The following is a 13913-nucleotide window of genomic DNA, read 5'->3' as shown; positions in this document are numbered from 1 at the left end:
CAACACTTGAGTATAAAGTTTTTGGATGAAAATAAAGATACAGTTGATTGGAACAATATTATAGATAGCGGTTTACTATCCTGTGCAAATTTTATTGAAATATGTGACCGAGATCGCAAAATTTAAGGAAGAGAATCCTGAATATGACGAAGTAGATCATTAAAAATGACTCTAATCTTTTTAATTATTTTACTAAAATTTATATCTTTTCTTATAAAAACGTACATTAGATCGATGAAAAAATGATACACGATGTTTAAAATTTCTAAATTTTCTCTTATTAAATGGCGGACTACAGAAAATATGCTAGTGATATTGAAAGGGCGGAGTTTAAAAATTTCTATCCAATTAGTAAACAACATTTGAATGAACCGAATAAAAGAACTGAGTTTAATATTGATTTTGGAGATAACTTTTGCTCGTCTAACTTCCAGTTTTATATTTCTGGAACTTTAACAAAACAAGATGGTCAAGCATATCTTGGAACTGATAATGTTAGATTAATCGATAATTTTATACCGTTTTTATTTTCTAAGATTGAAGTAAGAAAACACAATAAATTGATAGAAGAAGTCGAAAACTGTGGCCAATTAAGCACAATTAAAGGAACTATTTCGTATTCAAAAAGTGATGTTATTTCTCAAACTTCTAATGGCTTTGAATCAGATTTTAAATTTGGTGTTTTTGAAGCAGCTGGAAATTTATCTCATTTTGGATTAGGATTTTTTGAAAATGTTACTATTCCGATCTATAAAGGAGGATTTTATCTAAGTTTTATAAGAGCAGAAGACGATGATGTGATTCTGAAGACTGCAACTGGAAATGTTATGCCTGTTGATGGAAAAATAACAATTACAGATTTTTTTTATTAGAGTTCCAATGATTGATTATAAAACCACGAGTAAAATTAGGTTGATTGATGAAATTACAAAAAGTCAAAACATTATGTTTAATTTTCTAGATTGGCAATGTATTGAACAAAAAGGTATTTCCGGAACAACTTATTCGTTCGATATCACAAATATTTATAGAAATATCTTCAATCCCAAGTTCGTTATTATAGGTTTTCAAACAGATAGACAGAATAATCAAGAAAGAAATCCTTCAAAGTTTAATAGTTTGGATGTAAAAAATATCAGAGTAAAATTGAACGGTTTCTTATTATCCAGATGAATTACAAAATTTAAACATTTCCGGAGGTCTTTTCAGAATCATGTATCAGATGTATCAAGATTTTTAAGAAAGTTTACTGTAATAATAAGGAAATGTATTACAATCCTAAAGAATTTTTAGCGAATAGACCTATTTATGTCATTGATACAACAAAGAGTTTGACAAATATTTCTGGTTCAAAGAACGATATAATTATCAATATGGATTTTCAAAAAGCTGTTTACAAAACGCGATTTGTTATGTTGTTGTTGTCTCTGAGAAATTTTTAGCCTATGATGTGATTAAGAACGATATTAGAGAAATTCAGTAAAAATCACGTTATTCGTCGGATAGTTTTAAAACTTTACAGAATTGTTAAAGACATTGATATAAGTATTCATTTTTAATTTCAAAAGAATATCTTAAAAAATGGGGATGATATTAACAAAAAACTATTCCAAGGTCATCTTAAGGGTTGGACCGGAAGTTATGATTTTAAAAAATACTTTAATATTTACTGATCCTATATACCAAATTTCAGCAAAAAAGCTCCAATAGTTTCTCGAGATATAAGAGTTTTAAGATAAGGGATGATTGGGGTAGTTTTTGAAAATTTTGTTATTTTCATGAAATTTTAAGTTGAACTCGCTTGTTTTTGAAGTTTCAGATTTTTTCTGATAATTTTTTTTATTTTTTTATGAATATTAAGAAATAGGGGATGATTTCACCCTTATGGATAAGTTAAGTCGAAAGAGTTAAGTATTTACTATATGTGTACAAAATTTCATTAAAATCGGTTGAGTGGTTTTTGAAATATAAAATTATTAATAAATTTGTAAAACTAGCACTCCTAGTTGAACAACTTATATAGCCAGAGATATAGCTTATAACTTTCGAGACTCTCCGTAGCTCAGTTGGTAAGACGCTTGCCTTCAAAGCCTGAGGTTCTGGGTTCAAATCCCAGAGCTTCAGGCGCGCTTTTTATTGAGGAAGACATGGTTGTCGTTCAGTGGTTGGGGACAAGTCTTTACACGAGTGGCCATAGTGTAATGACTATAGAACAAGCCGAGTAATGACAACTGTGGTTGGCGCGCCATTTGCTTCCTCACCTTTCCACTTCATTCCTTAATTCCTTTTCTTCCTTAATTCGTTCATTACATTCATCATTCACATCGTTCATTAATACAACATTACACTTACAAAACACCCGACACAAATTCCCTAATTGTATCTCTCCATCAACTTTTACACAGTAGTTACCAAAGAAAATTGAGACTTGGGAACAAAAAAATTCCAGAGTCTAAGACCCGAATTACAGCTCCTAGCCATTAACTTGGTTGGACAGTAGCAGTGCAGGGCCAAGTCTCTAAACAATAGACACCGTAGAAGTTGAATGTGATGTGATTCCCCATAGCGCAAACACGCACACTAACAACACTACACCAAAGACACAATCATTCATTTTGTCTTTTACAATAATTGATGATGTTCATATTATTCTCTTTCATTCCTTCTAAAAACTTCAAAAATATACTCTTTCGCTGATGAAAAATCTCGATTTCTTCCGGAATAATCTTTGTAATCATAGACAAAATATCCTAAATAGTTGTACAATAGAATGAAATTATTTCTATTTATCTCTGTTGTAGAAATGTAAACACAAACATTTGCGCTGAAAAATTTATATCTCGGCAGACTTAGTTCCATAATCTCCATTTATAAAAAAATCTTTTTGTTTAAATGGAAGAGTATAATGCCAACTGTTACAAGTGTTATAATAGAGGAGAAATTATTGATAAAAAATATTTATTTTGTAGAGATTGTAATTTAATTTTGTACGAAAGGACCTAAACCTAAGAAATTTCGAAATAAACTAACACATTTGAATAATCTGCTTACAAAATTGCAATACGGAGACAAGAAGCAAACAAAATTTGTTACAGAATTTAGAAAACAGAATAAAAATTTTTTACTTATCTCTTGGAACCATTGACAAAATTATTTTCCTTTTCAAAGAATACATTAGGTTTGTTGGTTTAAATACACACATTTATTATGAAAAGATATTACCTGTATTTTTTCATTATCTGGATGTTGAATTTGTCTACGATTTTAAGGCAGAAATCCTCGATGATTTTATAGTACATTTGGAGAAATTAAACGAAGAACCTCTTGAAAAGAATGCGGTTTTACTCACATTCTCCCCGACTTCTCGAGTGATTGTTAGCAAATTTCATTTTTTTCCGTCTTTAAATTTTTTCTATTTAAATGGAGTTCTTGAAGGAGTTAAATGATATTGGAGAATGTAAGTTTAAAGAGTATAAGAAGTTAAATGAATTGGAAGAAAGGAAGAAACATAGAATCTTGAATTTGGAGAAAATGAAAGATAAAATTCGGGTTTACAATAATTGCCGAGTTGGAAGATTGTAAAGTACACTTACCGAACAGATTTTTGACTGTTTTGGATGAGAAAAAAGATTAAAGAATTAAACAAAAATGAAAAATTACACTTGATTGTTACTTGAAAGAAGACTATAAAAGATAAAGACTGTGTTACAATTAACTTTGTAGAATAAAGATTTTTTATTAAGATTTTTTGATTTTTTTCATTAAAACAGCTTATAAATGTAGAAGCAAACATTGAACAGTAAAACAGCTAAAGATTCGGTTATTTAACATTCGTGCTTTCCTGTTAGATTTTATTAGATTTGTTTATGGTTCAATGGACAGTATTTTACATTGATTTTCTGTCTGTCCCAAAAGTGGTCTAGAACCGGCATATTCATATCTACTTATATATATATATAAGAACTTATATGTATATATTATATAATTATGTATATGTATAAATCATATATATATATATATATATATAATTTCAATAAACATTGAATCGCAAAAAGTACTTGCTCCGCCGGGAGTCGAACCCGGATCTCTCACTTGCCGCGTGAATGTACTATCATTACACCACAGAGCGCTTACTTTTTCCGATTCAATTATTTTGTATTTGGCCTTATCTGTCACATATGTGTTTAAATAACAAACTAACATATGATCGGCAGACCAAATACCTGTCAAACGACTTTCATTTACGTTAAATAGTATAAATTTTCAATAGCCTTATTTAATTTCAATAAACATTGAATCGCAAAAAGTAAATGTTTAAATATATATATATATATATATATATATATATATATATATATATATATATATATACAGTCGACTCTAGATAATTCGAAATTGGCGGGACATGCAAAAAAATTCGAATTAGTGAGAGTTTTGAATTACCGAGAGTTTCGATTTATTGAGAGGAAAAGAAAACTATTCGAATTACCAAGAGTTTTTTTATTAAAACACACAATGTCATACGGCAAACTAACAAAACTTAAAGAACATTAATTTCTAATAATTAATTGAAAAAATCTGTTATCTTTGATTGCTTTTTCTTGTTGATTCGTGCCTCATCGACGACCTTGTTTAACACAAATAGTGCGTCGAACACTTCCGGCCCCAACTTCTGTCTGCAAAGAAAAGAAAGAAAACAACTGTCACAGCGTATTTCGTAACAAATGCAGAAAATTACGTAATTTGTTGGTTGTATTATAACTTATGACATACAGTATTTACATTGAAGTTTTAAACTAAACAAACAGCTGATTTTACAGCCCTAAGACCCTAAGGTTAAAAAAAGTCTACGCTAATTTCGGACATCAAATTCAGTAAAAAAATGATGGATAAATTGCAGTGTGGAGAATATGGCATTTTTAAATCAGTTTAACAAATTGATAGGCTAACTACAGTAGTTTATTGCGATGCTTTTACCTGGAGAGAAAAATGGCGCAGCTTTTCTAAGGATGTGCTGGCTTCCTTCAGAGTGACAGGCGGGAAACTCCTGGTCTTCCTCATCGTTATCAACATCAGGTTGTTCTTCATCTTTAGCGGCCAAGATGTCAGCATCAGTAAGGGTTCCCCATACTGCAACTTCGTCATCAACTTGCACAAAATCTTCAAATGGAACATCTCCTATTACAGGGTGAGATTCCCAAGGTGTTGGCCTGCACAACTTGAAGTTCTTCATCGGGTGTGTTAACACAGAATCCAGACTTACGAAAACAGTTAAATATTGTCGTTTGACTCACACTTTTCCACGCTTTTTCAACAATCAACATGGCTGGTGAGAATAGAGATGTTTGGAGTTTCATTACTGTCAATTCCATCCAGTACAATCTTGACTATTTCATGTCTGTAAAATGCTTTGAAGTTTTGAATTATGCCTTGGTCTAGAGGCTGCAACTTGGATGTTGTATTTGGTGGAAAAAAGTGAAGTTTCACATTCGAGAGATTTGGAGGGTTGTTATGAACTGAACAGTTATCAAGGAATAAGAGGATTTCACGATTTTGTTTTTTCATGTCGCTGTTCAATGAATTTAACCACTCGTTAAACAACTCCGTTGTCATCCACGCCTTTTTGTTCGAGCGGTAGGTTACGGGAAATGACTGGATACCTTTAAAACACCTAGGTTTTGCTGCTTTCCCGATGAGGAGGGGTTTCAATTTTTCGGAACCATCCATGTTAACAGTCAACAGAAGAGTTAACCTTTCCTTACTATGTTTCCCTCCGTGGCATTTCTCGTCTTTAAATGTAAATGTCTTGTCCGGCATGCATTTAAAGAATAAGCCGGTCTCGTCGGTGTTAAAAATGTTGTGTGGTTCATAACTTTCTGTTAAGCTGGACAACTCTGCACGCCAATCGGAACACACACTGTCGCTAACGCTAGCGCTTTCCCCACAAACCATTTTAAAAAATATACCATTACGTTTTTTGAAATTAGTCAACCAGCCTTCGCTTGCTGCAAAGCTGGGGATGCCAAGCTCTTTAGCATATGCCTTTGCCTTTTCTATTAAAAGCGAACATCCAACAGGAACATTTTTATCTCTACACTGTCTAAGCCATGTGACTAAACACTCTTCTAATCTAGGATATTCACCTTTTGTCGTTCTTTTTCTTCCTGCTACGGAACTCACTTCAACTATTTTTTGTTTATTTTTTAGAATGGTAGACAAGGTACTCGCAGGGATTTGAAATGTTTTTGCAACTTCCGACTTCGCTTTACCACTTTCTACCGCCGCGATCACTTCTTTCTTTTCCGAAAGAGAAAGACATTTATATTTTTGCTTAGTAGCCATCACGACAAACACTTCTTACACACAACAAACACGACTTCCACACAACACGGCGCAAACATAACCAACACTGCAAAGAGTATGCTCTGGGACACAGGATGCAAAGTTTCTTGTTATGACAGGAATAATTTGAAATGCGTGTTTCCCACCGGCCGACTCTCAATTCGAATTACAAAGAGTTCTGTCGAGTGAACTTCGAATTACTGCGTGTTCTGTATCGGCCTAACCTCAATTCGTTTACGTCATTTCGAATTATAGAGAGTTCCGCCGACAAGACTTCGAATTACTGCGTGTTCAAAATTAGTCTGTCCTCTGCGGTAAGTTCGAAATACCGAGTGTATCAAAATGCATTGAAAAATTTCGAAATAGCGAGAGTTTTTCAAGGGACCGGCCTTTTCGTTCGAATTACCAAGAGTTTCGAATTATCGAATGTTTGAATTATCGAGAGTCGGCTGTATATATATATGTATATATATATATATATATGTGTGTATATATATGTATATATATATATATATGTATATATATATGTATATGTATATATATATATATATATATATACATTTAATGTATTTTATATGCTTAATACCAAAAATTACCAATTATGAATAGACAAACATTAGCTGTAAACAATGGATATGAAACATAAGAAACCAGTATTTAGTCTTTAGAAAAACTATGTGTCTACCTTAAGTGTCTAGTTTTGATCTTCAGTGCAATATTTGCAAAACATCGTAGCGTGATTGAGGCATATCCAATTGTTGCACTTCTGGCAAAAGTAGCGGGTTTAGCTGTCCTTGCACGCGTGATATATCCGCCTCCTACCTGCTTCAGGGACAGTCCTTGGTGGGTCCTGAACACCAGCAAAACGTTTGCAAAGTTGTCTTATCTGTGTAGGAAGTCTTAAATTTGCTGCACGCTGTTCAATCATAGGCTTCATAAGTTGCAAGGCTAAGTTTTTTAAAAACTTTTTACGAGACAATTTGTTTTGATGTTTTATAGTATGGAGCACGTGACTATTTATACCAGCTACATTGATCAAATGGAAAAATACGGTAAGAAGCAAACGCCTACTGTTGCGCATTACATTATACTCTGTGCACATTTGGTCAACACTGTCGACTCCTCATTTTGTGATATTATAAAAAGATATAATCTCTGGTTTTCGTAAATCTCCAGTTCTCTCATCAATCTTTTGTCCATATGCATGGTTGTTATCAACACTACACACTTATTTCTTTTGGTTCTTCTTCATCGTGGCCTTCTCCTTCTGTATCAGTGCTGTGTACACTTACATTTTCGTGATCAGAATCGACTTCTTCATCCTCTTCTAACAAAGGATTGTCTATGTCCTCTTCTAACATTGGACGAATAAGTTCATTATTATGGACAATGTTCGCAGCTATAATTAAACAACACAAGTCCACTAAAAAGAAGAAAATAGTTTATTCTGATACTCTAAAACACTGTAACACCAAACGTAACCTTGGGTCGGTGTGAACCGAAACACAGTAACACGAGGTTGGGTCTGACAGGCCCAGTCCGCTGTTGTATATTTATTGGAAGTGAAAATGGAACTGACAGCAGTTACCGCCAAGAGGAGTGGGTAGGGGAGGATGACCTTGAGGCTGTTCAAAATTGCCAGCCGTCTGAAGTGATGCCTACATAAAATAAAACCGAAATAAATATTCCCTTGGGTCTACCAGACCCAACCTCACGATCGCAGGGTTAATTTCAGTATATAATACGCAAATACTATAGTATAATTATTTGGTTTTATTACGATATAACAAATAAGTATATTTATTCGGATAGTACTCTACGACGCGACGTTTTTTTTTCTAGAATGCAACTAAAATCTGATTCTGAGAAGTAGTAAACAGTTTGCAGGTCATTAAAATTTGCCAGTAACCCATATTTCTATAGAATAAGGTACAACAAAAATATGAATTATAATAACATATATGTGAACTTTAAAATCTAAATCTAAATAAGCTTTCTTTTTTTCTAATAATTATAATTTACAAGTACACGTGTCATGTAACAAGCTTCACAAAAGTGGCATGCTCATGTTACGTCTACAGCCGATTCTTATGCTAAAATTTTACTATGGAATTTTTTTATTACCTTATTATTAATTACTTTGTTATATTTTAAAATTCCATATACTTGTACAGAGATTTTTTTACTGTATTTGTTCTGTAATTATCTTTCTTCCATCATGTTCTCCAAAAGACATCAGTAAATGTCCTTCTTAAGACATGCACCATCATCAATTTCAGTGTTGTCTATTTAGAGATAGGTTTCTTCCACAATTTTAAAACTTTAGATCAAGTATTTTGCGAGATATCATGGAAATAGGTTAACACACAAAAAATATATTTTATAGTCCCACAAATTATGATTTTCGCTAACGCTCAGCCAGTAGGAAATACTATTACCTCAAACACCAGTTTCTCAAGGTAACATATTTATCCATTATTCTGGATGTATTTTAAATATACTGATTAAAACTTTATTACTATAGTAATAGGTACACACCCACTCATTACAATGATGTTAGCTGAACCGAAGTCTTCAGTTTCAAGAAGATTCCTCTCTTTAGCGTATTAATGAAGTGTAATACAGATGTACACAAAGGGAATACAGGAGTATTGATGTATGTAAGCTACACATACATATTCCCTTGTTGGATCAGTGGAGTTTAAATGATACATGCAATCACACATGGTAACACAAGTGTAAACCATATCAAAGAATTCAGTGATTAAACTTTAATTTTGAAAATGTAAGTGAATGTACAACTTATTTCATTTAAGCATATCGCACACCGGCAAGAATAATGTCACAACTAAAAAAACCCAACTTTCAGAGCATGAAAAATAAACTTTACCTATTTTGTGAAATCAAACATCAGTTATTTTAGAAAGGCTAGGTTGTGGAACATGTACTGTTATCTGCTGTGAACTGATAACTATTATGACTTATTCAATATCAAAACTTTAACCGTTACCATAACCCAAAATACATATGGTTTTTGAGTTGTGTCACTTTTGCTGAACAGAAACTAAATTTATTTTGGTTTTTTACCTTTCATTAGGAACTGTATTAGTTTGGTGCCTTGCATAATAAATGATCACAAGTTCATTATACTGCAATTATTATTTTATTTAGACGTTAAAAGAACAAACAATCAAACAATTCATAGTTATTTGAACATTATTACATAAAAATAAAAAATACACAATGTTCACAAAACTTTTAGTAAACAGCTTACTTTAACAATGGAATGAAGAACTATTTAAAAATGGACTCATAAAACGGTCCATAAAATCTTGGAATATGGTTACTATTTACAAGGCCGAGGATGTCTGATTTCTTATGTTCGGAAACAGAAATTTTCTTTGTATATGCCGGTGGACAACTGATACTCTTCACTTTAACTGCCTTTTTCTTCTTTTCTCCTCTTTTCAACTTTACATCGTCAACCTTAATTTTATAGAATTCTTCTTGGTCGTATTAGGTTTTAACAAAAAGAACTCGAGACTCACTTTTGACAACCTTAAGTACTTTTATGTCTCCTATACTGATTTTGTTCTTGGCTACTTCTTTCTTTTTTTTTACATATTCTTTGTTGTTGCCCTCCCCCTCAATACTCCCATTCTCTGGTGTTTCTGGTGATGTTTCTTCGTTGACAATTTTCGTGAAATTGGAACCCAGTTTCTCCGTTACTTGTTTCCAGTCAACAAAGTCACTGTGAGACAACTCTGTTACTTTAAAAGGGGTTCCTGTCTTTTTTGCAGATCGAATTATTCTCAGGTATTCTGGTGGAGTGTAAATAGGACCTGATTTCAGTGCTTTTTTCACAGCTTTTTCAATTATTGAATGGCTATTGTCACCCTCATTTTGGGTATGGCCCTTGATTAAAAATTTATGAGTGATTGATTTCACTTTTAGTGTTTGTACTGCATAAAGGTACATTCCAAACACAAAAGAATTCTTTTGCTGCCCACAGCAATTGTCAGAATAAAGCACTACTTCTAGGTCCGTGCTGTACTTTTCTTCAGCTAACTGCTCAAGGTATTTAAATACACAAGTGCCGATTTCAATAGCACCTCTGTTTCCTTCCGCTTCGTGCCAGAAATAACATTGCACGTGATTCAGGTTTAGGCTACTTACAGTTAGGTTGAAACTTTTAATTCTTGATTTATAAAAGAAAACCGAAACATCTCCTCTAGGAGCTGGCAAAACAGCTTGAAGATCAAAAAAACAGCTGCAACAAAGTTGTCATTGTTCTCTGCACAAATCTTGTCTCTTTGGACAGATCCTTCTCTTTCAAATGTGTATCATACTGATCTTGTAGTTTGTCTTTTTCATTATCTTGTAAATTGTGGTAAGCAGTACACAATTCACATTGGTCCTTTTTTGGGGGAGAAAAAGGAAATATTGAAATCTTCATTGAAGATTCTTGAAAACAAAGTCAAATTTCCAAATGGTTTGTTCTGCCTCTTACATTCTGAAACATAATCACGATGAATGCTTGCAATTGATTTCCCACCATCGATATACTCACGTGTTGTCTGTGCCCTCAAGTAATGACTTTCTATCTTTGGTATATTGTCAATGAAGTCATGTATACCTTGCTTCATTGCAGGATCAACGGCAGCGTGCTTTCCATGTTTTCCTCTCTTATCAGGTTCTATGAACCCATTGTTAATTTTATTCAGTACTGTCCTAAAAGGCCTATCATTTATGTCTAAGGTTGCTTTAAAAAACTTCTTGCATACACGTATTTTGACATTATTTACAAAAAACTTAAATGCATGGTTGAGACTTCGGGTACTGCCTTCTCTTTTGTACCGATATTTTGGTTTTATTTCAGTGACAAGCTTTGAAATAAACTCTCGCTGCAGTTGTAAACTACCGAGATTCCAATAACTGTTAAATATGACCTCTCTTTCTTCATTACTAATTTTTTCATAACATTTTAGCTTACAGTTTTCTGGGCAGGGTGGTTGAAGTGCTTTTCCTCTAATTTTTTGGGGGTTTTTCCGAGAGTTAGAAATGTATTCTTTCCCAGTGTTTCTGCACAACTTTTTGCTATTTTTCTTCCACATTTCAGGTTTGGCACGTCTTTTTTTACTCTTCTTCTTCATATTTTCATCTCCTAACTGACTTTCTATTACCGGTACTTCGGATTCATTTAACTCTTCTGTAGTGTCGTCTTCAACTTCTGATGAATCATTAGATGAAGTACAGGTAAAGTTGGGGTCTTCATCAGTGTCATCCACATCTTCGGAACTTGAATTATTATTTTCCAAGCTTTGTTCTTTTATTTTACGTAACCTTAATTTCATATCTCCCGTTCTTTCTGTAGCTATCCAATTCGAACATGAGGTAGCTTCAGCATTTACAGGAACAGTGTTTTTAATTTGAGCAAAATCAGTTATGTCAGGGTCAGGAATAGTATTTTCAATTGAGACATTACTGTCGTCCTCTTTTGCAGTCGTGTATGTGCAGTGTTCAAACTCTGTTACGTGTTCCTCTTGTTTCTTTTGTTTTATTTCTTGTTCTCTCGTTTCAAAAGCAGCTTGCACCATTCTCTGGCCTCTGGATGCCATAGTCAACCTAAAAATAACACATCGTTGTTGTACAATTGCCATGACTACCTTTTTATTGATTTTTAAATTTATTTTACTTATTTACTATCAATGAATAAATCAGATTTAAATGTTCATAATCATGGCAATAGTGACACAACTCAAAATAACAAGCTACAACCTTAAACTAATTTGTCCAACTAAAAGTAATAACGACACAACTCAAAATCAGAAAAGAAGAACAGCGGTTTTAGTTGTTAGTTGTCAGGATAATAATGACACAACTCAAAATGAAACGTTGCAACGTAATATTGGATATATCTGTGAAGCATTAATAATGACATAACTACAAATAACTAAGAAAGGAAATGAAAATGTTATTACCTTCAGTCAAGAAGAATGCCACAAGTCGAAAAGTGTCAGTATTTCTGCAAAACATCACATAACCTCACTGTTCCAAGTCAGAAGTGACACTGTTCACTGCTGACGGGAATCAAAATGGCATCCTACTAGAACGATACTTCTGCTGCCTAGCGGCGAGTTTTGTGACTACAGAAGTGACACTATTTCAGATTTGTAGAGGGAAAATATGTTAGATCAAGTATGGGGCTAAGTAAAAAACTGGATATTTTGAGTTGTGACATTATTCTTGCCGGTGTGCGATATCATGCTATATAAAAAAGTGTAAACTCAAAAAGGATTAATATTATAATTTCATTTTTTTTAGTTTCAAATACAATTTCAAGAGTGTTGATGGAAAAGGATGAATCTAAAGAGATAGCACGGAGACGGACAGACAGACTACCATTTTACTGTTTAATCCTAAAATCGATACATCTCTTCCCTGGACCAAATGGAATCTATGTATGGTTTTTCAGGCGTCCAGGTAACCGTTAACACGAGTAAACGCACATGCGCACATACAGACTAACATTTATTTCGGATAGACTACTCTGTGATCGCAAAATTAATAGCGTAAGGTCTTCTGCTAGAATAAAACCCATTATCTAAGTATGACCTTTTGACCTTACAGTCACGAGTCAAGTATGTAAGAGTGTCCGATTTCAGATGCTGCACTAGAGTAATTGGAACCATAGATTAACTCAACATTTAAATTGGTTTAACTGGCTTCTTCACTGTTCTAAGAGTTCTTGTTTAAGGCCTCGTAGTTCAACTTTTTTTAGTGCACCTTATAAGACAATTAGATTAGATTTCTCTCATGTCAATTTTGAGCTTCTTCGTTGCCAGCCTTTAACGTCCACCTTCAATTATTATATTAACAATGTTCTCCATTCATGGGCGCGCATATTCAGTAAAGAAATCGTTTTTTAATTGTACAGATATTATCCTAAGACGTACACATAAAGTAGGATATTTGTTTGATCATAATTTTCTTTACATCTTCAATGGATTTCTAATTTAGTACTGATACCGGTTCAAGATAAAGATTTAAATTTAAAAACGGCTTTTAAATGACACGAAATTCTATGAAGATTTTAATAGAATCGGATTTAATTAACAACTCAGTTACACACGAGAAAACACTTATTGAAGTATGTAATATCTGTCATGTAGAGTGTGAGATAGAAGTCATCATTTCCTCCAGCCTTGAGGACTGGAAGGCATTAAGTGACCAACGTTGAAAAGCACATTTTTATGTTTTATTGACATTGGAAACCGTTACAAATTAAATGGTTAACTATTTAAACACGCTATTTATTAAAACAGAACGTAAAAAATTTCAAAACTAGCAAATCACAAATTTCTAATTCCCTAACTCTCTGTTTACCTTAGTAGTTAATATCCTTAGAGGGCTATCCAGAAAGTTAAAATTACGTTTTGCTCTGTACCCGCTGGGGACAATACTATCACGGCCATTTTAATGTCAGGACATTTCTCCTTTCAGTAGATTTCCTCCCATTCTAGTGAAAAGCCAATGTCGTTCCCTGATGCTTTACATTAGCAGTTTAAAAT

At 33.2% G+C, this 13913-nt stretch overlaps 1 protein-coding gene across 1 annotated transcript; it reads right to left on the bottom strand.

The window, feature by feature from the left end:
• Nucleotides 1-5310: 5310 nt before the first annotated feature.
• Nucleotides 5311-5944, bottom strand: LOC124372923 (tigger transposable element-derived protein 6-like). Its single transcript, XM_046831335.1, has one exon. It carries the CDS (start codon nucleotides 5815-5817, stop codon nucleotides 5311-5313), a length of 507 nt encoding a protein of 168 aa, XP_046687291.1. The 5' UTR covers nucleotides 5818-5944.
• Between the last annotated feature and the right edge of the window lie 7969 nt (nucleotides 5945-13913).

The sequence above is a fragment of the Homalodisca vitripennis genome, unplaced genomic scaffold (assembly GCF_021130785.1).
Source record: "Homalodisca vitripennis isolate AUS2020 unplaced genomic scaffold, UT_GWSS_2.1 ScUCBcl_4348;HRSCAF=10477, whole genome shotgun sequence".
Taxonomy (NCBI): domain Eukaryota; kingdom Metazoa; phylum Arthropoda; class Insecta; order Hemiptera; family Cicadellidae; genus Homalodisca; species Homalodisca vitripennis.
Note: the sequence above shows the minus strand (reverse complement) of the source record. Positions and strands in the feature narration are given on the sequence as shown.